Source organism: Mycetomoellerius zeteki, unplaced genomic scaffold (assembly GCF_001594055.1).
Source record: "Mycetomoellerius zeteki isolate Tzet28-1 unplaced genomic scaffold, Tzet1.0 scaffold58, whole genome shotgun sequence".
Taxonomy (NCBI): domain Eukaryota; kingdom Metazoa; phylum Arthropoda; class Insecta; order Hymenoptera; family Formicidae; genus Mycetomoellerius; species Mycetomoellerius zeteki.
The window spans coordinates 1,985,979-2,012,822 of NW_017257588.1; the positions used below are offsets into that span (position 1 = coordinate 1,985,979).

At 28.6% G+C, this 26,844-nt stretch overlaps 1 protein-coding gene across 3 annotated transcripts in view; it reads right to left on the minus strand.

The window, feature by feature from the left end:
- The window catches only part of LOC108728064 (nacrein-like protein P1), a 29,210-nt gene extending 2,586 nt beyond the window's left edge, over positions 1-26,624 (minus strand). For 2 of the 3 annotated variants that reach the window (XM_018456416.1, XM_018456415.1), the window contains exon 1: positions 549-721. In XM_018456416.1, the coding sequence (XP_018311918.1) occupies positions 549-608 (60 nt within the window). In that variant the 5' untranslated portion in view covers positions 609-721. Of the gene's footprint in view, positions 1-548; positions 23,286-23,408; positions 23,508-23,913; positions 24,130-26,430 lie in introns of those variants that run through there. The other variant, XM_018456417.1, reaches the window with a different exon arrangement.
- Positions 26,625-26,844: the final 220 nt, after the last annotated feature.

The window sequence follows — 26,844 nt, forward strand, 5'->3', positions numbered from 1 at the left end:
TATTAAAAAATTCTAAAAAAATTTTCAAATCTTTATGACAAAAAAATAAACAATTTTTATCTCATGTCGTTTTTCTGTATAATTGATAGTATTTAAGTAAAAAATAATAGAAAACCAATATTTAGCGATTTTTAGTAATTAATATCTTGTTAACTATTGCAAAAGTTATAAAATGGTACAAGACTTTTTGACTCAGTTTAGTCCGTTTTATTTACACAGCTCTTTGTCAAAACGTACCGAACACCTCGTATGTGAAACATTTTTTCCCGGGAAGTTAAAATGAATAGATGTACTTATTATATCTTGAAGATATATTACAGTCTTAAACTAAACAGGAATATTAATTCTGCTAAAATATTCATTTTTAATAATTTCTTCAAGTTTTTTTATTTATATGAAAATATCTTTATATACTTTTCATGACATTAGTTTTTTTGACAGATCGATTGGAACAATGCAATAATAAAAACTGTTTATAATAAAATTTCTTTAAAATTATTATGTATCAATTTGTGATAGACTCTTATAATATATTAATAAATACATACAGATTTTGCAAAGACGATTCCGATGAGGGTCAATAACAGAAGAACGTAGAATGCCTTCATGGTTATAATACGTCAAATTCAATGTGTTTTATACTTATAGTCTGAAAATTCTAAGTTTCTCTCTGCGAAGTGATATTCCTTCTCTTTAAGTAAAATCAATTGGCGATTGAAATATTTTGTTGTGCCTTTGACTTATTATAAACTCCTTTATAAAGAAATGCTATATCTTATCATTCTTTAAAATTGTGCGAACATTATAGTATAAAATTACTGTTGCTTTTAAAAGCAGTCATTTTCGTTATCTCGCGAGTGGATATTATATTGTATATTAACATATATGTCATTGAAAGATTATATAAGATAACGATACCAATTATAGGTCATGTTCTAATTATAGGTCAAACTTGCAAAATTACAATGTTTTACAAATATACGTGTAATAATAAGTTACTAAAATTTTTCATATTTTTTTATTTTTTTGTAATTATTGTAATATGAAATTACTTTCTCAATCATTAATATTTATGAAAAAAAGCGGAAAGTTATTTCAATTCTTTAATAATTTTTTAAAATTATAATGCTCTTTAACAGTAGATTGTATTTAATATACTATAACATTGTATAAATTGAAACAATGAAATTTAATATTATTTATTACTGTGTGTGTTGTGTGTATGATATAAATATCTAATTTTATATTAAAGAAACTTTACTTAATAAACGGTAAACTTTTAATAAACAATAAACATTGACCTGAATCTTACTATATAATTCGGAACAATGACTTTAACAACATATGTATGCCAAAGTCAAGATCATTGGAAGGTGCTTCGTAATAAAATTTTCATCAGAACATCACGAGTAATATTAATATCATTAGGATTCAGAAACGTTACTCGAGTGTCTCCATGTATCTCTTCATCTTTGTTGTTTATCTAATATTAAACAAGGATAATACACCGAGTCACCAGAGTAATGCAATCCCTGATAATTGAAGAAAGACTGATTTACGTTTACATGTTATACAATTTCATTCAAAAGAAAATAAGAAAATTATTGTATAGCAAAGATGTTTCTCTTAAAAGTAATATAAATACATATGAAATTACATAGCATACATACATGCGAAAACGTTTTTTTTATAAAAAAACATTTGTGTAGATGTGTGCTATGTATTTTTTAAAATTTATTAATGTATAACTTTTAATTAATTAATAACATTAATCTTCATTTTATATTCGGCTAAAAGTTGTAAATAAATTCCAGCACTAATCCAAAATATTAATAAAAATTTTTATTAATTTTTAACAGAATTTAGTATTCGATTGTATCATCGTGTAAATTCTCTCTCTGTGGCATTACTACGGAACCACCAATGCTGAATTCGTCCGATAGAAACACTCGGGAGTGCCGTGTCATATTTAATGAAGAACTTTTTATTCTGTCATAATTATTTATCATATCAATTGGAACTATGGAGTTAAAAAACGGGTATAATTCTTCTTTTAAAAATTTGATTTCTTTTGTTCGTTGATTAAAATGAAAAAATTCGTCTTGATCGCTGAATTCTTCATAATTGGAGAACTTTCATTTTTTTAGTATTTCCCTAGTTTTATGTATACGTTTCTTTTCAAGAATAGGGGTCCAGCACTAGCTTCAGTACTAGCAGTGAATATAAACGCAATCATAATTAATCATGTATAATTACGGTCTACTTGATGCTATAAATATTTTGAAGCATTCTCTGATTGATCAATTAGTAAATTTCTTTCTTCTGGTTGGTCAATCAAATGTTTCGAAACATTTGTAGTGCAAAGTGGACAGCACATTAAAATAGAGACGTTCTTAAAATTTTGTAAAATAATAAGCATAAAAAATAACCGTTTTTTTATGAATTAGAATAAGTCGAAACGTATTTAATTGTAACTGTACACTTAAATGATAAATTATTATATATTAGTTAATATATATCTATTATTTAGGTCTTGTGTCTTAAGACACTTCTGTTTAATATTTTGTCATTGTTATTAAAATCAACAAAAATATTTTATTTTATTAGTTTAGTTGAAATAACTGTGTAAAGAAATACTGTATATATGTAATAGCAAATGTCAATCAGATCATTTTTAATAAAAAATAATAAGAATCAACCTATTATTTTTTAAAGTCAGATTTTTTCCAATATATTAACAGAATTAACTAATTTTACATATTTATTTTATCCAAGTTTAAACAATTTATTGGCTATCCGAACAAATCAATTCAAATTAGATAAAAGAGCATTAAAGATAAAAGTCAATTCGCAAGATGTATGTACATGCAAGTGTAGGTATATTAAATAATTTCTTCGTGAATATACATATAGGTACAAAACAAATTAACGCAAACGTTTCGACCTTATATTAGGTCATCTTCAGTGCTTATATAAATTTTCAAAAATTATGTGATAGCGCTGGTATATTCTCGATGTAAAAATTAATAATCAAGTTAGTTTGTAAAAATGTTCCATTATCGTTTTAATCCTATCAAAATTGGAATAAAATTGCGTTAATTTGTTTTGTATCTATATGTATATTCACAAAGAAATTATTTAATATATACTTGCACGTACATCTTGCGAATTAGCTTTTATGCTCCTCTATCTAATTTGAATTGACTTATTCAATTTTTAAATAAAATGTTTATATACATAATATATGTATATAAAATCTATGTTTCTTATACGTTGAATAAATGTAGAATAAATATTGTTCCCATAAAAAATTTTTCTCTTATATAATCATGTATGTATAACTGTATAAAATTATATAAAACATATATAATTATGTATTATATAATATACGTATTGACTAAATATGTCACAGTTTTATACATTAATATTCAATGTTCGTGGATCATCAAAGTAGCAGGTTTTCGTATAATTGCATAGGATGCAGCATTGGATATGATACAGCTTTAGGATGAGTAAAATGTTTCTTTTTTAATCATAATTTTATCGTGGGTATTCTGGAATAAGATGCTAATCAGTAATACTTCTTCTAGTAATAAAACTGGATTAATCAATGTATAAAAATTTTTTTACTCTCTCTCTCTCTCTCTCTCTCTTTCTCTAGTGAATTAGTAAATTCTACATTGTATATATACGTTGAATCAATGTTAAATTAATGTTCAATCGCAACGTCTGTAAGATATAGACTCAACGAACATTGAACGTTTCTGCAACGTATTTTCAACGTTGACTCTATACTTTTGTGATGTTGGTACAACATTTGCAATGTTGCAATTCAACGTTTTCTGAGATATTGATTCAACATTATTGTGTTGTATCGGATATATTCGTATTTTTGTATTTATGAATATATTATGTCACGATGTAATTTATTTTAATTGCACGTTTACACACCATCTTTTTTATAAGCGCCGTATAAATTAAACTATACTGTAATTGATTGACCATAGATAAAAAATGAGTCACGTTCGGAAATTTTCTGTAACTGTTAGTAGGAGTTACTGCAATGAGTCATGTTTGCTTACGTTAATTTTTACAGAAATTATTCACAAACGTATTTGAAATAATATACATATAACCAAGGTTATGTTACCCGCAATTTTCTGATAACGCAAACGATATCGCTGATCATTTATGCGTAAACTGTTTATGCATATAATAACGTCTTAAATACGATATCATTGTACTGTCCGACTTAAACACAACCATGCAAATTGGTGTTTGTATTGTATATACCTGTTCTCTTAAAAATTATTTTATGGTATTTTAAGTGTAACCGGGCTGAAATGTGGAAAAGAAATTAATGAAATAATTTGTTTTGACTCGCTAATGTCTGCGATTATATATATATATATTTTTTTTTACTAGAGGTGTACTATAATTTAAACATAATTTATTTTAGCTTATTATCTATGTGTGTGTAGCATAAAAAAGATGTATTTAAGTGTTCAAATTGTATATTTACATTAATATTTACGACAACTTACGATGTATTGCATTCAAGTATCTTATTTTTTTGCGCGCTTCTGCCATTATTTTTTCTGATACTTATTTAAGATTAATGTTATTTTTAATAATTATGCAACTCAAGTCAATTTATTAAAAATATGGAAATTATTATATTTAATACCTATGATAAACATAATTTAATTAATGCTAACTCATTTCAGTGAAAGCAAGTAATGAGCAATGTTTTCAATAGAGTGGTCTAATATTTCCCTACTTCTTTTTCAAAATTTCGTTTTTTCCCTCAGCTTATCTTGAAATTTATTCGTATTTTTCCCCTTAAAAAAAGTTGTGTTATCCTATATTTTACAGCTGTTTGAACGATCTAGGTTATTGTAACTATATAAAAACTTTAATCGCATTTTTCCCGATACATGCTTGGTAAACTTATAAGCTTCCTCCTCATCGATTTTTTTAAAACTTGGTTTTTTTATGTAATCGCAGAAAACGAATTTGAAAAATGTTTTGGCGGTCAAACATATTTAGGCTGTCATGTTGAAAATTATATGAAAACAATGTTTTTGACCAATATTTTCTAAAATATTGATTGTATAAAAAAACAAACAAAGTTCGTGATATTGTCTACAAAAAAGGTATACACTACAATAAATATATATTGGCGATACTTTATCGTCATATTTAAAAAACTGATGGTAAATTTTCCGATCAAGGAATCCCTCTACCCCGATGACTTTGACTTTAACATATGTTATTAAAATCATGATCCCGAGTGATTTCCAACAAATTTTAGCTGTTTTTGGTTGTTTGTTAAAAAGTTATTAATAAAAAAAGGTTCACTGCTTTATAGGATGTCTATACGAGTAATTGTACTATTCCACATGGGTTTTCGAATTCCACGCAAAACAAGGTCCACCCCATACTCCCGACAGCTTCGAAATTAGGTAAGGGTTTGGGTTTAACCTAATCCAACCCTTATTGGCTAATCTGTAAGTTTTTCGCATTCTAATTAAGGGAGCGTTTATATTGGCTATAACCGTATGCCGTATGCCGTAATCTGTAAAAACTGACCAATCACCTTCGAGTATTCCCTTTTTATCATCGAATGAGAGGGGAATACTTGACTGTAATTAATCAATTCTTATAGATTATATGGCATACAGAATACGGTTACGGCCAATATAAACGCTCCCTAACAGGTCCGATTTCCCTATTTCTGAATTAGATTGAGTTGAAATCTCTAGATTGATACATATCAAAATCGATATAAACCATATGATCACGCAACATTCAACGTAGAAAGACAAACGCCTTGATCGAGCGATCTTTCGAGACTTCTTAGGTCAATATTGAGTAAGAAATAGCTGTGACGAACAAAGATCTTATGAAATTTGCGCAGCAAATAGGAGTTGACACAATAATTATCGATGGCAACTTTCAATAAGGTTCAATAATTATATAAGGACCAATAATTAACTTTTATTGCTTGAATTTTACTGGACATTTCGACCTAATCCTGGATCAATTTCCCTATAGGCCATTTTCCGTGGTAATCTCAACTTTGTACCTATAGTTAGCTTCGAGCATAACCCCAAGGTTTATTTCGCGTCTTAAGGGGACGATGGAGTGACTAAAGCTCTAGATCAGAGATGGGATTTAGTTGTACAGGGTGCTTCCGATACATACACATCAGTAAGTTGGGTTGCCTTTCGGCAGGGGCATGCTCATCCGCAGGGATCTACCTCGGCATGGTAATGCAGAATAAGATTAGATCGCAAAAGACAAGAGAAATTGAATTTTACATTCTGATATAGTGTAAAATTCAATAATATAATATAAAGTATATATTTAATAATACAAATAATATCTGACTTAAGAAGGTTGTAAGGGCATAAAATACATATATCAATATTTATACTTTATACAAACTATATGCATATAACAGTTGTGTTTATAATATTCTGTTTTTATTGAGCAACACATTTTTATAGATTATTTATTGTATTTGTTATTATTTTTATTATTTTTAAGCAAAAATTTGAAAAATAATAACAAAAATCTAAATTTTTTTGTATAAGTACTTTAAGTATTAAAAATAATTTATGCAAAGTTTCATTGAGATTCCAATTAGTTTATAACAAATAAATATTTTGTTTATTTACTGAACAATTAATATCTGTATTTCACAATGTAACTTTAGTTAAATAATCTTGAACTCATAAAGTACTTATATAAAAAAATTGAAACTTTTATCATAATGACAACTATTATAAAAGGTATATATAATAATATTTATATATATATTTCTATTTTCTTGAATAAATTCGAGGTCGATAATGTAATAAGTTTCCAGCCACGTATTCATAGTCTATAAATGTTTTTTATGCAGCATGGACCGTGTTCTACATAATAATGTAATATGTCAGGTTATGTATTTATTTTTTTCTACAAATTGTTTCGTCAGACCAGAGTATTTTTCAAAAATAAATAAATTTCCGACATCACTGAAATCCATCTATATAAACTGAGTAATTTAATATAAAATTAATGACACAAGAATTAAAATAACTGACAATAATATCTGATATATTGCAATAAAAAATTAGAAAACAAACTTACGTGTTCAATAGACCATTCACAAAAATTTAAACGTCATGACGATATCGCCAGGTATAAGTTTTTATGTGTTATGCTATTTAATTGACTGCCAACCCATAAAATATTGTAAATATGCAGAATTGTTTTATACTTATGTTAAAAAAAAATGGTAATTACATGTTAAACATTTATTATATAAGCATTTCAAGACAAAAATATTTTTTGTTCAAATATGTTTATTAAATTTTAGGTTAGATTAGGTCAGGTATTATTATTTGATTAGTAAATATATACTATTTTATATCATATTATTGAATTTTACACTATATCAGAATGTAAAATTCAATTTCTCTTGTCTTTTGCGATCTAATCTTATTCTGCATTACCATGCCGATAAGCAGATCCCTGCGGATGAGCATGCCCTTGCTGAAAGGCAACCCAACCTACTGATGTGTATGTATCGGAAGCACCCTGTACATTTCGGCCGATTTTCAGCTTGGTTCCTGCCCCTTACTTCACCAATTCGCGCGCAGCCTAAATGTCGATCCATGGTGGAAGGATAGCATGGTGTATGCAGTTGGATGGTGTCTCTGTCTAAATATCTGCCCTCTCCGTCTATGGATTGTTCATGTAGGCGAGGGCTAATATTGGAAATTTACTGGAAATTGTAAATTTCCAATCATATTTATGTAATTTAAGTAATTTTCCAGTCATAAACATGTAATTTCCATGTAAAATTACATGCATTTTTTTCAGTGTAACCCTCGCCTACATGAACGTCCATAGACGGAGAGGGCAGAGATTTAGACGGAGACACCGTCCAACTGCATACACCATGAGTATGATTAGATTTAGATCTGGAGATTAGATCTGGAGAGGAGCATGCACATTTGGCGCCTTTTTTTACCTTTTTTTAAAAAGATTACAATAACGTTATTTTCATAGTTATAATTTGTAGATAAAACTCGTGAATACTTATAATAAAATTGAACGAATACTTTTCAATTTTTTAATAATGACGATTTATATATACGTACAATATTTTGTGATTTTCTTATTTGTTATATGCATTATAATAATTTCTTGTTATTTACAAATAATTTATGGGATGTATAAAATAATTTTACGGCAATATCTAGCTGCTCAATGTATTATTTATTTATTATAAGTGCAAAATACGTGCAATATTTGTAACTGATCTTAAAATTTAATGTGTTTAAAAATAGTGCATTCGTGTTATAAGTATAACAATAATAAAGATCATAGTAAATACATCGTTTTATAGATAAAGTGATTCATAACAGTTCCTTTATGATGTTAATAGTAGTTATCCCTTAAGACCTTCCTGTAAGAAAATTAATTTAATTATTTATATACGAAGTCCTAAAAATTATTAAATTATTGTAAAGATCTTTTACAAAACAACGTCTAACGTTCAAAGCTGATATTCATAACTTACACTGATTCACATTTCAGGGTCTTTTTTTATAACGGACAAATGCATAATAGATGTAATAAAGGTCCTACTATAAGTGAGCTGCACAAGGAATCAATGACACAACCTAAAAGGCCAAGTATTTCTATCTGCAACATTCAAAGGAATTCTCTATACATAAAAGTAATAATGATTTCTATTCATCAGTATTATACGCATTCTATCATAAACATAATATATATTAGACAATATTATTCATTTAATCATTTTCATAGTATTTAGTCCAAAATATTAATTTTATAATAAATAATTGATATAATTTCATAATCATTAAAATTGTTTTATAAACTTCTAAAGTTTTATGATATTAGTTTCTATATTCATGCTGAAAAAACACATATTTTAAGTATAACTTTTAAACTTTTATTACGTACATAAATAATAGATTATCCTGAATATAATTTTGTCGTGTAAACAAATCGTATAATAAAATCGTATTATTATTTATATGTACTTTTTTAATTAATTGTAATAACATATTATTTCCCGTATTCTAATATATATATATATATATATATAATAAACATAACTTTCAAATGTAATTTAGTTTTATATAATCCTTACCACAATGCCTATTATAGAAGTACAAGAGCCGCAGGTTGGAAAATAAGTGGTGCAGTTCGATGTTCGATCAAGTGTCTAATAAAAAAAGTATAAGACTGAATTAAAAGAAGTTTATTTATTGATTTATTCTAATTGAGCCACATTAACAATTATTAAGTTTATTAAGCTTTTTAGATAATTTAGCTGATAATTTCGAGTACAAAATTAATAAAATATGTTAAGCAATAAATTCTAATTTATGAGTTTGAATTAACTTTTCCCCTCTATAGATTAAGCATTTAAAAAAATGTTTCAGTGTCACATTTTTCACTGCAATTAGAAGTTCTTACCATTGCAATTATTACTTTTTTAACGTGTCACAAATGTTATTTAGAACAATATTATATTTATAAGAGAGAGTGTGGGGTAAAATAAATAGGTACATATGTAATATGTAAATATAAAACTAGGTAACACACAATATAGTAATGGCTACACACATAATGGTACCTTTTTTTTTTTAAATAAACAGAAAGAGAGAAATATAATATATTCTACTAAAATATCCACCTTTTTTATAATTCTATCAAGCTTTTCTATTTACGGAAGATATCTTTATATATTTTTACTGACATTATTACCGTCTGACACGTTGATAGGTACATTGCAATAATAAAATCTGTTTGTAATAAAAATCTCTATAAATTATAAAATTATTGTGTATCAATTTGTGGTATTATTACGATACATCAATTTATACATACATCTTCTGCAAAAACCAGTCCGATGAGGGCCAAGAACAGAAATACGTGGAATGCCTTCATGGTTACTATTCGTCAAACGCAAAAGTTTTATACTTATAGTCAGAAAATACTAAATTTCTGCGAAGTGATATTCCTTCGAGTAAAAGCAATTGACGATTGAAATATTTTGCTGTACGTTTGACTTATTACGAACTCCCTTATAAAGGAATGCTGTATCTTATCGTTCTTTGAAATTTGTGCGAAAATTATAGTATAAAATTACTATTGCTAAACTTTTAAAAACAGTCATTTCTTTTATCGCTAGTGAATACTTTGTATTTATATATTTGCTACCGTTCGTGAATGTTCGGACACCCACATGAATTTTATCGAATTGTTATGGAAAAAATTAGGACATTATAAAAGCATTCGTGTTATTTTGTATATACTTTATTAGGGTACTTACACATTTTTTATGAGCATGGAACATTCATTTCTTTATGCATAGTTTATATGCATATATTTTAAATATTTTAAACAGTAAACACATTGTATTTTAAATATTTTAAACACTATGTGTTCATTTCATTTTCTAATAAAAAGTTTTTTATCGTCAAATTGAGGATGTCAAAACCATAAAGTGATATACTTTAGAACTTGTAAAAAAAATATTCTATTCTTAAAAATGTTTTATAATCGAATTAAATGCAACTTTTAAAGCCCCTGTAGGAGGTTCCGAGAAAATTCCAACTGGATCTTGTTCTGGGTGAACAGACCTATAATTTGAGGGAAGTAACGATCCATTTGAATGCTTGAAACCTTGCTAAAATCAAACTTGAACTCGAAATTTGGCCATTTTTTTCATATTAATCGAATGGTATTTCTTAAGGCGTATATCATACAGCTAAACGAATTATTGAATCGTGTTCAGCGACCAAAAAAATATACAGTACCACATTTAAAATCCAGATTAAGCCATTTTTGCATCAAATCAAACATGTATTAAGGAAAATCGAAACTTATTTGATTTAAAAATCGTTTACTAGCGACCTCTAATGTGAGGTCTACAATAAAAGTTATAGCGGTTGTAGAGTCTTATGTCGTACAAAAATTAACCAATCACCAGAGTTCGTTAAATTAATGTTTTTTTTTTAACTGAATAAAGTTAAAGTTAATGACTTTTACAAATAGTTAAGTTAAAAGTTGAAAGAATAAAAAATTAACTTAATGAAAGTTAAGTTAATATTGAATTAACTTAAAAAAAAAGTTACTTCCGAAAAAAATTATTTTTGAGGTCAAAATATCTTAATAAAGATTTCCGTCTGGTGGCGATCCCGCGTACTGCTCGCGAATGATAAAAAGTACCAAAAAGTAACGGAAAGATATCTCTTTCACACATACCACCTAAATACATTACTCTTTCATACCACCTAAATATATTACCGTTACATAGCTCACTGTAAATCACTTCCGAGAGACTGATATTAACCCTGATCTTTAAGATCTACCCCACTTTCGTGCTCCCACAGAGGGGTCAGGGGTGGTGTGATGAAACTCATTTCACGTAGAAATCGTGTATCTCTCAAGCAGGAAATAGGTAGGATAAAAATCGCTTCGCGTAGAAATTGTGCGCCCTTAAAGCAGGAGGGGAGGTGGGGTGAGAGTCGCTTCGCGCTTGAACGTTGTGTGCCCCTAAAGCAGGAGGGAAGTGGGATGAGAATCGCTTCGCGTGGAAGGCATTTTTGGCATTAAACCTTCTTGTCGGTGAAAAAATTTAAGAAAAAGAAATTTTTTTTCGAAAAAATTGATGTCTTAAAAATATGCTCCTGAAAGATTTTTATAAAATTCGAAATATTTCTCGAGTTATGCTAATTTTAAGGAACGGTCGCACAGTGCTGAATATGCAATACTGAAACTTTAAATGTGTTTTTCTCAAAACTATTTTTTTTCAACTGGCAGCATCTATAACTCTAACAATTTTCGATCAATCGGCCTCAACTTTGAACAGTAGCTTCATAAAACGAATAGTTTCAGTTAAGCGTAGAGATTTTTTTTAATTGTTAGTTTTTGAAGGGTGAGATGTTTAAGAAGCTCAAAAGAAGTGAAATTTAAATTTTTTTTATCTGCTGCAAAAAATATGGTGCATCGGCTGCGTAGAGAACTCAAGCTGTAATTATCTGAAATGAAAATTTTTTGAAAATTTCAAACCTATATGAGTGTAGTTTCAGTTAAGCGTAGCGATTTTATAAAAAAAAAGTTATTTTAAAAAATCGCTACGCTTAACTGAAACTACACATATACATAGATTTGAAATTTTCAAAAAATTTTTATTTCCGATACAATTACAACTTGAGTTCTCTACGCCGCCGATGGACTATATTTTTTGAACACGAAGGTCTAAAATGCTGTGCAACATCGCCATATATTTATATTTTGACATATAAAAATTCTTAAAATGTCTTCAAAGTGTGCCCAATTGATTTATTAATTCATATTTTTTTCTAAAACTTATAGTTACTTAAAAAAAATTGATAAAAAAGTCTTTTTTATCAATTAAAGGCCTTTACTCTATTATACCCCCTTAAGGCATTTCTGTACTGCTGTGTGCACGCGGAGGAAAAAGTGTTAAGAGTGAAGCATATGTGTGCGCACGAAAAAAATGTTTTAAGTAACAAGAAGCAAGATTATTTCGATCAATACTTTAATGATGGATCCTTACGTATTAAAGGTAGCGCAATTAAAAGCGCTACGAAAAAATGATTTATCCACTACTGGAAGAAACACTGAGCTTGTTTTACGAATGCAAGCTAAAGATCCAACGGGAGCTTGAGTTGAAGAAGCTGCTCAACGTCAATGAAGATTTTCATCAGATTTTCACCATATGGAGGACGCTGCAACGACTAGTACTGCTTGAACAAGAAGAAACAGCTTGACTAGAGTTGAACTACGGTGATTTTCTTCAGAGAGAAATGGAGTTATTGAGAAGGGAAAAAGCCCTGTAACGAGAAATTGATTTCTTGTTACAGGAAAATTATCATATACTGCGACAATCACTTAGACCAAACATAACTTCAACAGCATTAAGAACTATGAAGAGTATTAGAAACATTAGTAAGCTGCTTAGTAAGTATAGTGGTTCTGATGACGATTTTAAACGATGGAAAACGCAGTTAATTTATTGAGAAGTACTTACGAATTAGATGAAAATTCATCTAAGATCTTATTGAAAAGGCACGAGAATGGTATTATTCTCTCACTAATAATTTGATTTTGCAAATGAACAAACTTCTGAAGAGAAATGAATTTTATGTTCAATCAACCGGTAAAACGATTGGAAAGATAACAGCAATTTGAAGCTCTCAAATGGAAAAAAACTAAAACATTCAGTAATTATTGTCATGAGAAGCTAATTTTAGGAAATTGTGTTCTCATTGCTGAGGATGAAATAGTAAACTATATCATTGAAGAGAGAGAGATTTCCTCAGAAGATTTGCGAAATAAAGCCCAAATGCATTCTTTTACAACAGGAGCTGTTGAAAGGATTCCGGAAAATAAGATTAACAGAGGTCGAAACAACGACATCATGAGAGTATGCACCTAATTTAAAATACAATAAACCAAGGCGGAAACTTCTAAAAGTCCTCTGTTAATCTTATTTTCCGGAATACAGAAAAGAAAAAGAAATTTAAAGTAACTCAGGGAAGTAGTAAATATTATAATTGTGAAGAGGAAAGCCACTTCGTCAAGAATTATCTGTCTGTTAAGAAAGATCGTGCTAAATTGAAAGAAGTTACATCTAAGGGAAAAAAGGTTGAACGCCAGATAGGTGATAAAGTGGAATTAACTGGAGAAGAACACAGACAAAGACAGCAAATCAGGAGAAGATGAAGAGATTCAGTTCATAGATATTCAGAGTGAACCTAGAGATGTATTCCAAAGGGATATACTCCCCCCCTCCCAGTCTACTATTATAATAGAGGGAGATAAAAATATCCTTTGTACTGCTCGAATAGACACAGACTGTCCGATAACAGTAATTACAGAAAATTTAGTTAAAAATGTAAATATTGAAGCTCCAGATGCGTGGTGAATCGTGGTATTAATAACTCTTAATTAAGAATAATAGGAATAATTAAGAGTCTGATGTTGATTATAGATGGTGAAAGTCAATTTATTGTCGTTGAAGTAATATCAGATAACACGATGACTATTCCATTATTGATTGGCAGAGATACCTTAAGATCTTTTAGGTATAGGTTGAGATTTTATTAGTGAAATGTTGAATATTAGTTATGAATTTGAGAATGTAACCGATCGTCTTAATGTTAATTCTGAGATTGCTTCGGAATATTGTGAATTACTTAAGAATGATTTTTTGAAATATTACTGTTGTGAATTAGTTCGTCCGAAATTACCGAATGTACAAATGAAGATCATATTAATGATAAAAGATAATATACCAATTCAATTTAGTCCGCGAAAATTAATTAGTTTGAATTAGTTTGAATGAAACAGAGAAGGTACGAGGAATATTGGATGATTTATTAAAAAGAGGAATTATTTGAACAAGTTTTTCAGAATGCGTCTTTAATTGTACTGACACGGAAAAAGAATGGTGAAATAAGAATATGTGTAAATTATCGTACTTTAAATAAAGTCATAGCGTGAGATAATTATTCTCTTCCTGAAAATCTCTTATTGAAGATCAGTTGGACACTTTAAGAGGTAAAAAATTTTATACTTATTTTTCATTTATAGGATGGATTTTATCATATCGTGATGTCGCCAAAATCAGTTTAGTACGAGTATTATTTATACATCATTTGTAACACCTTTAGGTCAATATGTTCGTATGACATTCGGTTTAAAGATCGGTCCACAGTTATTTCAAGAATATATTAATGAAGTTTTTGCAGAGTTCATTAAAAATGGAACCGTCGTTTCTATGGACGATATATTAATTGTTTCAAGCACTTTGGATTCATATTTACCTATAACTATGTCTTGAAAATGTGTGAGAGGACGTTTCGTATTCGCAGTGTTTATAAGTACAAATGTTAAATAGAATAAATACTAATATAAAAATCGACAATACAAATTTATAACTTATAAAACAAGGAAAGATCATTTTCTTTTAACTAAATCATGAACGGATCCAACAATTCCGTGTCATTTTGCAAATTAAGTCCATTTTTTTTGCTTTTTGATATGAATCGCTCCAGAAATTAATCTTTTATTGAACCCTTGTTCTTCATTTAAGATTTTTATATTGTTCCAATCAAAATCGTGATTGTGTTCTATGCTCTATAATTACTGAGTGTTGTATGGTATTTCTATTTATGTGTTTCCGATGTTCATTAATGCGTGTTTTTAATAACCGTTTCATTTGGCCCACATAAGATACATCACATTTATTTTGTAGACTACATTAGAATGTAATAGTGAAGATAATTTATCCTTTTGTGCTCTTATAAAGGAACTTATTGTTAGTTTATTAAGTCATGTAGGCTAAACGCAGTGTTCGATTATTTAAAAAAAATCTTTTTAATTTTTCCGATATTGAGGGTATGTAGGGAACAATAAAAAACGTAATCAAATTGTTAGGAGTGTTCTTTCTGTGTGTATTATTGTTGTCCGAACTTAATGTGTAACCTTTTTTTAATGCTTTCAAAAATTAAATTTAAAGGATAACTATTAGTAAGTAAGATGAAACGCAAACAAATATTGACGCTATCATTATCGCAAAAATCGGGGCTAAATGCAGCAAATTAATTGGTTGTCTTGGGTGCAACTGTATTGAATCCCCACATTTCCACCAGACAAATCGAGAGATAATACATCAAGTAATAGTTCACGCTGTGTCTTTTTTAAAGTTGCTTTGTAGAATTCCCGGTCAATCTGCAGTTTATTAGAGCATCTTCCACCGTCTCGAATTATTTTTGCGACTGCGATAGACATTTCATAAGTAAATGACGGTATTTTCGAACATCTACAAAAATTATGTACAGGGTGTTACAGATACATACTAGGCAGTATGTAGACATATAAAGTCACCGTTATTACCTATTGAACCGCGCCCACCCCTACAAAGTTTGCTGCGCAACCCGTCGTACTGCCTAGTATGTATCTGCAACACCGTGTATACATACACCGATCTTGCCTTATAACTTAACAAGTACTTAACGAAAAAGTACGTAATTATAGTGTTTTGGAAAGCTTTTCACTACACTGAAAAATATTTTGTTCATTTTTGTCCAATGAATGATCTTTAATCAATATCCGACTTAATGTAGTTAATTCATTGATATTATACAATAACTGGATTTATTTATACAACTATATATTCATTCTTGCAATGAATTCTAATAACAGTTTTATAATCTAAATCATTATGAGAATTCATTGAACCAATTTTCATTATTTTTTCATAATTCAATGAATATTTTATTTTATTTACGTACAGTTTTGGTTCAGTGCAAGATCATCCGATTTAAGTCCTCTCAATTTTTATTTTTGGGGATACATAAAACAAAAAGTTCATGTCGAAGAGCTTACAACAGCAGAAAACATGAAAAATCGTATTCGAGAGGCATGTACAAACATAAACGCAGATGTCCTTCAAAAAGTGTGGGATAATTTTCGCCGTAGGTTAGACGTTTGTATCCAAGTAAATGACGGTCTTTTCGAACATTGACAATAATTGTACACATGCCCCGATCTTGCCTTGATCGGCTGGATCGTGCCTTTATCTTGCCTTGACCGGCTGGATCGTGCCTTTATCTTGCCTTGACCGGCCGAATAGTGCCTTTATCATACCTTGACCGGCCGGATCATGTCCCGATCTTGCCTTATAACTTAACAAGTACTTAATTATAGTGTTTTAGAAAGCTCTCGAGATGATCTACAAGAATGTACAATAAAAAGTAGGGGGTTCCATTTAATAAATTGAATGTGACCTTCAAGCAACTATTCAAGGTCAAACTAATGACACCATCTTATGTTCCCCTTAAAGCCATACAACTTTTGTCTGAAACATTTTTTTCTAAGATCAAAAATAAAAATTATTTAGGGTGGGACATTAAAATGGGACACCCAGTATAATCTATTTAAATTATTGTTGACCGGTTAGTATGTTACAAATGTAATTTGTATTGTTACATTTTAATCCTTATTTTAAATGTACTAGACATAACAGGCGCACGCTTCGCGCGCGCATTACTGAGCATTTAATATTATATATAATATTATATATACAAATATGCATATATAATATATATATAGGGTGTATCCTAAGTACACAATTTCATTCAACAATTTGCAATAATTTTACAATATTACCATTACACTATTAATCTTTTTATAATATTTATTAATTGATTACACTTAACCTTCGGTGCTCATAACCGTTAAACGCGTGATCTCTGTGATGACAGCCATTCATGAAGTGAGCGTAGCGAGAGAACCAAATCGACACCACATTCGCTCACAACACGAAGTTACTCACGCGATAAGATCGAACTCTAGACAATTAATCCGCATTGCGAAAAAGGGGCAACAATGAATTCGACTATCGATTTAACATCCCAATTTTATTATAGGAGTCTATTGTGTTCTTAGTTGTAAATTTAAACATTAAGGTTTGGGGATCAAACCGTGTCAGTCTGGTCGAATTGTAGCAAGTTGTATGAATGGAGTGAGTATTTAAATATATGGATATATATACTTCCATAGATGGATAATATATACTTTCACTATAATATAGATCGGTAATAAAAAAAGAAGAGAATCGATAAAGAGCAATGACATGTAAAAAAAGACGTCGGAATAAAAGATATTTTGTAATATACGAAAGGATCTGTTCTTATTTATCCAAAGGGTGCTACAAAAAGAAAACTCTTCTGAATAATTAGTCTATGTCGCCCATTAAATGCCACTGGCATCAACCAGGTGGCACAAATTAATTATTCAAAAGAGTCCTTTTTTAAATATTTATAACGGAATATATATGTCTCTGTTGAAGCGTCTTATCCCGTTTTTTTTCCTATATTGGAATAATTATTTCAGATATGCGTGTGAAAAAATCTCTTGAAGAGGTACGTTTTTTATTATATAATACATATCAATCGAACTTTGCTCAAAATCTTAAAAAATTTCATAATTTAAATATATAGCATAGTTATTATTAGAACTAATAATTATACATATATTACGATAATGTCATTTTCATAGTTATAATTTATAGATAAAATTGGTGAATACTTACAATAAAATCGAATGAATACTTTTCAACTTTTTAATAATGTTTTATATATACGTACAATATTTTGTGATTTTCTTATTTATTATTTGCATTTTAATAATTTTTCATTATTTATAAATAATTTATGGGATGTGTAAAATAATTTCACAGAAATATCTAGTTGCTCAATGTATTATTTATTTATTATAAGTGCAATATTTGTAACCGACTTTAAAATTTAATGTCTTTAAAAAGAGTGCATTTGTGATATAAGTATAACAATAATAGAGATTGTAGTAAGTACGTAATTTTATAGATAAAGTGATTCATAACAATTTCTTTACGATGTCAGTAATAATTATCCTTTAAGACCTTCCTGTAACAAAATTAACTTATTTATATACAAAGCTCTAGAAATTATTAAATTATTCCTAAAGATCTTTTACAAGGCAACGTTTAACATTCAGAAATCATATTCATAACTTACAATGGTGCATCTTTCACGGTTCTTTTTTAAATTGATCAGAGCACCGAACAACAACCTATGCTACATAATTTCTCTTGTACATCAGATCCTTGAGATCCGCCGCACATTTCAGTTACAGTATCAGTGATACATCCCAATGATAGTAAAATGTCCCATAGCTTTAGCTGCAACATTTAAAGGAATTCTCTATACACAAAAGTAATAATTATAAATGGTTTCCATTAAATTTCATCGGTAGATATTCTATCGTATAAGCATGATATAAATTAGATACAAATTATTTATTTATATATTTTCACGGTTTTCGATTCAAAATATTAATTTTAATCAGCGACCAGGACCGAAAGGTTTTTTGTTTGGTTCCGATTCTGGTTCTATAAAATATTAAGTGAAATGTTCCGGGTTCAGTTTCGGTTATTTTTTACCAGTAAAGAAATCCGAAAATTACGTTTAAACGTAAAAATTACGTTTTAACGGTTTTTAACGGTTTTTTTGTTTCTATTTACTTGTTTTTTCTATTTATCTTTAAATTTGTTCTATTAAGAAGAGCGAGGGGGAGAGGGAAGAGAAAGAGAGAAAGAGAGAACGTGTTTATCCGTTCAATCTAGAGAGTCTAGTCGAAGACAGGCGTCAACTGATCACGTGACTCTGAATAAAAATTACGTGAACATTATTTTAAACACATTTCTCTTGGTCCTTTCTTACAACTTATTTTATTCTTATAGATAGATCTCACTTATTTATACATAAAGTTTACATATGTAATTTTGAATTTCATGACTTAGAATAAATTCTTGCAACATGTTGGTAAGGAAAATCTAAATAAAAAAATGCTAGTATCTTAAAAAAAATTTACATTAAATATGTCTCGCGATCCCGCCAGATTTCTTATATCATATAAGGCGTTGGAGATATTTGCATTCCGGTTGTTAAGAGAGCTGGTGACAGTGGTATACTGGATTGAACATTGGTGATTTCGACGAAGGACCAAAGATTAAGAACAAGGATAAAGATCAAAAATTAAGAACCGAAAAAACCGTAAAATTTTACCAGTTCGGTTACGGTTTCGGTATTATAAACTTTCAAAATTTGGACAGGGTTTCGGTTTCGGTTCACTAAAAAAAAAAAAGGATTCCAAAACGGTTTTCAGTACCGATTTCAGTTCGGTCCGGGTCCTTGATTTTAATACATTAATACAATTATATATAATAATAATTAATACAATTTCAGAATTATTAAAATCGTTTTAAATGTCTAAAGTTTTATTATATTATTATCTTTCTATATTCATGATTAAACACATATTTTAAATATAATATAGTTTCAAAGAAAATAGACAAACTTTTATTATATGCACAAATAATGGATTTCCTTGAATATAATTTTGTAGTCTAAATTGATCGCATGAAATATTATTATTTACATGTACTTTTTAATCTCTTTTTAAGTACAATACATATTTCTTGTGCATTCTAATGATAAATATAATTTTTTGTATAATGTTGTTTTACATGATTCTTACCATAAGATTTATTAATCCTTCGCAGCCTGATTCAGGAGGAGGACAAGTCGACTCTTCCTGCCGATTAAGTGACTTATAAAAAAAAGTAAAAGACTAAATTAAAAGAAATTCATTAATAACTAATTTAACTAACAATCTCAAGCAAAAAAATTAATCAAGTTTGTTAAAAAAATGGTAAATCTTAAGATTAGAGAGAGAGGACCCGCCCAATGACCTTGACCTTGATATATATTGTCAAGGTCATGACCTCCAACAAGTTTTAGCCATCGTTCGTTATTCGTTACAACGTTATTAAAGTTTGAAACAAAAAAGTTTGAAAAGTAATGTCTCTTTTCTACTATTTAGAAATTTTTCTGCTAAGAAAAATTATATTTTCTGCTTTAAAAACATAAATTCTTTGCGCTTTAAAATTACACTTTTTTCCCTTTAAAACACAAATTCTCTGCTTTTAAAAAAACAAATTTTCTGCTTTAACAATGCAAAATATTTTATTATATTATTTCTTATATAATTTTTGTGTTTTTAGATATTTTGCGTTATTAAAGCAGGGAATTTGTTTCATCGGAGCACAATTATGTCCAAAAGTTAGGTTTTATTGATGAACTTTTTTTATTAATAACTTTTTAACAAATAACGAGCGACAGCTAAAACTTGTTGGAGATCACTCGGGGTCATAACCTTGACAACATATGTTAAGATCAAGGTCATTGGGGGAAGTCGCCTAATTTAAAGATTTACCAAATAAATAATAAATTCTAAATTATGAGCCTGAACTAACATTTTTGCTCTGTAGATTTAGAATCTTCTAGTGTTTCAGTATCATATTTTTCAATAAAATTAGAAGTTTCTTAAAGTGTCATTACAATTATCAGTTCTTTAACATATCATAAATGTTATTTAGAAGAATTTTAATAGTGAGGTAAAATAAATAGTTACATATGTATGTAATATATTTTAAATAAGTTATATCTCTAAAATAAATAGAGAGACAGAAAAATATACTATATTTTGCTGAAATATCCATCTTTTTTATTATTTCATTAAACTTTTCTATTTATGGAAAATATCTTTGTATATTTTTACTGACATTTTCTTCTGACACGTTGATAAGTACATTGCAACAATAAATACTGTTTGTAATAAAAATTTCTATGAAATTATTGTGTATCAATTTATACATACATCTGTTGCAAAAACCATTCCGATGAGGACCAAGAACAGAAATGCGTAGAATGCCTTCATGATTACTGTACGTCAAGCGCAAAAGTTTTATACTTATAGTCAGAAAATATTAAGTTTCTGTGAAGTGGTATTTCTTCGAGTAAAAGCAATTGACGATTGAAATATTTTGCAGTGCGTTTGACTTATTACGAACTTCTTTATAAAGGAATGCTATATCTTATCGTTCTTTGAAATTTGTGTGAAAATTATAGTATAAAATTACTGTTGCTAAACTTTTAAAAACAGTCATTTCTTTTATCGCTAGTGAATACTGTGTATTCATATATTTGCCACTGCTCGTGAATATTCATATACCCACATAAATTTTATCGAAATTGTCATGGAAAAAATTAAGACATTATAAAAGCATTTGTGTTATTTTTTTATATACTTTATTAGGGTATTTGTACACTACTAGGTACACATACTAGCATCAATTGCAAAAACTTAATAAATTACTTTTGGTTCTATATCTAAAAATCTATTGTTTTTATTTCGTAGAATATTGATATACATATAATCGACTAATTTCAAAAATTTATTTTCAAAAAAACAATTGAGATTGGAATAATGAAAAACATTACTTTTTCTATTTAATAGACAAAATCAAAATCATTACTTGATATTTTTCAAATCGCCACATGGCATCAAAAACTAGAAGCTTTAACCTAAATTTTGGTATCCCATAAATTACATTTGGTTGCGTATAGTTTTGGTCAGGGGATGACCGAGTTGACATGGAATGACTTATTTATATTTTTGTATATATTCATATATATTTCTCAATATATAGCCATATTTCTTCTCATATATATTTATCAATATATAGCCACATTTGTTTTCATTCGGTATTTGAAACTACGACGTCACCTAAGAACGAAATTGCTAACTGACCCAAAATAATCACAGAACTGCATACGGAAAAGGTATTCAGTCGAACCACTTATACTTCTAACACCGTGATTAATATGCACTTGAGTTAAAAATAATTTTTATATTTCTCAATACATATAATATATACGATCTTTTTCAATACATACGATCTTATAAATTTATCTTTGACTATAAAATGACAAATGTTTTTAATTGTCACTCCTAACATTTTTCGTTGATGATCTTGTTCACGGCTAACGCAGAATTCTTCGATGTTGCATCTCGTTATTGTTGCATTGGTATTCCCTGTCTTCACTTTGGTCCTCGTCTGATGACAATAAGCGCGCTTATTTTTTTGTTGTTCTTATTTCAAATAGCGGTTTAAACAAGCAGAAAAGAACAACCAATGGTTTATCTCTTGGCATTTATACATATAAGGACAATTATTCTAGACAAAATATGTGCTAAAAAATCTTCCGAAGATATTTTTTTAAGATATCAAATGAAAAGGACCCTAATTTAATAACAACGTAATCATTATTAGTTACAATATTAATTATGCACGTATTATTTTAATGTCGTCTTTATAATGTATTAACGGATAAAGCTCATGAATGTATTTGCCAAAACCGAGCGATTCCTTTTCATATTTTAATAATAATGATTACAATATATATATTTGTATATATAATATTTTGTGTTTTTTTATTAATTATTTATTTTATAATACTCTCCCCTTATTTACAATTTATGAAATATTTGAGAAAAATCCACCCCCCTTATTTACAATAATTTATAGAATATTTGAGAAAAATTTCACAGCATGATCCAGTTGCTCAATAAATTATTTATTTATTAGAAGTGCAAAACATATGCAATACTTGTTGATTTTAAAATTAAACGTGTTTAAAAGAAATACAATGCATTCGAGCTATATATATAATAATAATAATTATAATAAGTATATTATTCGATATATATATATATAAATAATATATATCATAACAGTGCCTTTACGATGTCGATACTAGAAGTTATCCTTTCTGTAAAAAATGAACTCATCTATAAACAAAGCTCTACAAATTATTAAATTATTGTTACAGGTATTTTATAATGCAACGTTTAATGTTCAGAGATCATAACTTACTCAGAGATTCATAACTTACATGGAGTGCATTTCATTTTTTCTTTCATTGATACTTCAGACAAAGACCACCTAGACTTAGACTACATAGTAGAGGACCCAGTAAACTGCACAAAAATTTCTGTAACATTTAAAGAAGTCTTCTGTACATAAAAATAGTAATAATAAATATAGTTTTCATTTAATTTTATTAATACGTATTCTATCATAAGCTTAACATAAATTAGACGATTTTATTTATTTATATATTTTCATAATGTTTAGTCCAAAATATAAATTTTAATAAATAGTTGATATAATTTTACAATTATTAAGATTGTTTAAACTTCTAAAATTTTATTATAAACATTTATTAATAGATCAGTCATGGATTAGCTTATATATAATTAATTTTTGTCGTATAAACCGGTCGATAATAATATTTTTGTGTGTTAATGTATTTTTCTATCTCTTTTTAGAATACTATTTCTTGCATTTTAATAATAAATATAATTTTCTAGCGTAATCTCTTTTTACATAATCCTTACCAGAACGTGGTCTATTAGTCCTAAACCACCATTATCACCATGATCACCATTATCACCGTTATCACCGTTACCACCGTTATCACCGTTATCACCATTGTGTCCATTATTGTCTTCATCAGAGTGTTCCCCAGAGTGTTTATCATCGTCTTCATCAGCGTTTTCACCAGAGTGTTCAGGATGCTTTGGATGAGATAGTTCTTTCACTCGATCAGGAGTCTAATTCAAAAGAAAAAAAGAGTAGAAGACTGTGAATCGAGAAAAGTTTATTAATAATTAATTTAGCTGACAATTTCTAGCACAAAATTTTCAAGTTTGTTAGATAAATAATAAACTCTAATAAATAAGCTCTGATCTAACATTTTTGTCTGATCTATAGATTAAAGTGATTCTAAAGTGTAAAGTCGAACTACACGACAAGATCGCTGTTTTACTAATGACATCGACATATTTTTATATATCACTACATCAGTGTCTTACGCACACATATACATAAATTTTCGTGTAACAATAGTGTTTTAATTAGAAAGCTAAGTTTAATTCTAAGAACTCTACGTTGTTTGTTCGTGTAAACTACTAGTTAGCGAATTTCATAAGTGCAGATTGTAATGCTTTTATATCAAGCAAATTGTTATGATATTGACAATTTTATTGATGTCAAATTGAACTAAGAAACGGTGAAGAAGAATCTCAATTTAAATAATTTTTTCGCGGCTTAAACTATAGACACGTATTAATACGTATACTTTAATCCTGGAAATTAAAGGATTTTCGAATTTGTGAAGCAGGAAAAAAGTAATATTGTTATATCAAAATTACGATTAGTTGATAAAACAGATGATGTTAAGATCCCCTTAAAAAGCGTGTACAGTAAGATTTTAAGGCGTAAATCTTAAGCTTAAGCCCTAAGCCTTAAGAAATTGATCAATCACAATCAAATGTAAGGAGAATAATCGACTATGATTGGTCAATGTCTTATCGCTTAGGGTTTAAGCTTAAGTTTTACGTCTTAAAATCCCATTGTAGACGCCCCGCTTTAAGTATTCTTAATATCTTCTACTATATTAGTATTATATTTTTCACTGCAATTAGAAGTTTCCAACTTGTCATTGTAGTTATTCGACATTCTTTAGAAGACCAAATATTATTTAGAACGTTATTTAGAATATATTATAGAGATTAGCAACATTACCTCATAAAAATGACTCGTTACTGTTTTTCTTTCCTAACAAATAATTCGTTATCATTACTGGTTATTATTTTGCAAAAGTAATTCGTTACCGTTACCGTCAGTCAAAAAGTAACGAGTCGTTACTTTTTTCTCGATACTAATAAAATATAACGTTTCTCATTGACAAAACGCAGTGCATATTAAAGCCATTGTACTCTGTTGTAATTTGAATGTAAAAATGAGATATCTCAATTAATAAAATGCCTAAAATATATTTTATCATGGTAAATGGTATAACAAAATATATTGAGATTTTTGCGGTTTAACTCGTTTTTATATTTTTATTAAACATACATCTTTATGTCGATTTGTGTACAACGGCTTTAAAGTGCACTGAATGCGCAGTAGTTTTGTCAATGAAAAACCTTATCATATGCAGATTTTTACGGTAAATATTTTGAAGAGAAGTCAGAATTCTATCTTTTAGTATAGAATTAAAGCTCGAAAATCGATAAATGTATATATATATATATATTATATATATAGGTATTATATGATATATCGACGCATCGTGAACATGGAATAATATAAAATATAAAGTCTTTTTGAATTTTACTATAATATATAAAACTAAGCATTGTCGCAATTACCCCGCCGTCACAGTTACCCCGATTGATCCTATGTTAATAATGATCGTAGTTGACAAGGAATTTTTTTCTTTGTGAAATTAGAGAACGAATGTCTTGTTCATAAAATTTCTTAAGCTGAGATTAAACCCACTCACAAACAGCTTCCTGCACTGCTGCGTCCGATGAAAATTTTCGGTCTTTTAAATTCTTCTTGAGTACTCCGATTCTGTAACTCTTAACGACAGTTTGTTATCGTCATGTTGTTGCGCAGCTTTTTTATGCCTAATATCTGCGCAACGACAATATAATAATGATACCGACAATATCGCTAAAAGTTACAGAATCAGGGTACAATTAGGTTTCTAAAGAAGTGGAAATCGCATAGCGACACAGTTTCGAAATAGGAAATAGTGGAACATCCTACAGCCCCTTGTCGCCATGTGATTTCTATATCTTTGAACATTTGAAGAAGAATTTGAAAGGTAAGAAATTTTCGTCAGACGCAGCAGTGTAGGAGGTTGTTTGTGAGTTCTCCAGCGTAAGAAATTATATAAATAGAGCATCCCTCGTCTGGTTTTACAATGATAGAAGTACCTTATTAATCATAATGATTATAAATATATTTTTATTGCTTTTCATTTAAATGCCCCTAGTAATAAAATTCCTTTGAAATTATTACGTATCAACCTGTACTCTTACGATATATCAATGTATACATACAGCTTTTCCATAAACGATTCCGACAAGGGCCAACAGCAGAAGTATATAAACAGCCTTCATGGTCACAGTACGTCAAATGCAATGTATTTTATATTTATTATAGTCTAAAATTACTAAGTTTTTCTCTGTCAAGTAATATTTCTTCACTTCGAGTAAAACCAATTGGCGATTGAAATATTTTTTTGTAAATTTGACTTATAAACTCCCTTATAAAGGAATACTGTATCTTATCATTCTTTAAAATAGTGCGAAAATTATAGTATGACATTACTGACACTATACTTTTAAAAGCAGTTATCTTTGTTATCGCGATTAAATGTTATGTATTAACATACACACACACACACACACATATATATATATATATACACATGTATATGTCATTGAAAAGTTATATAAAATGAAGGTCCCAAT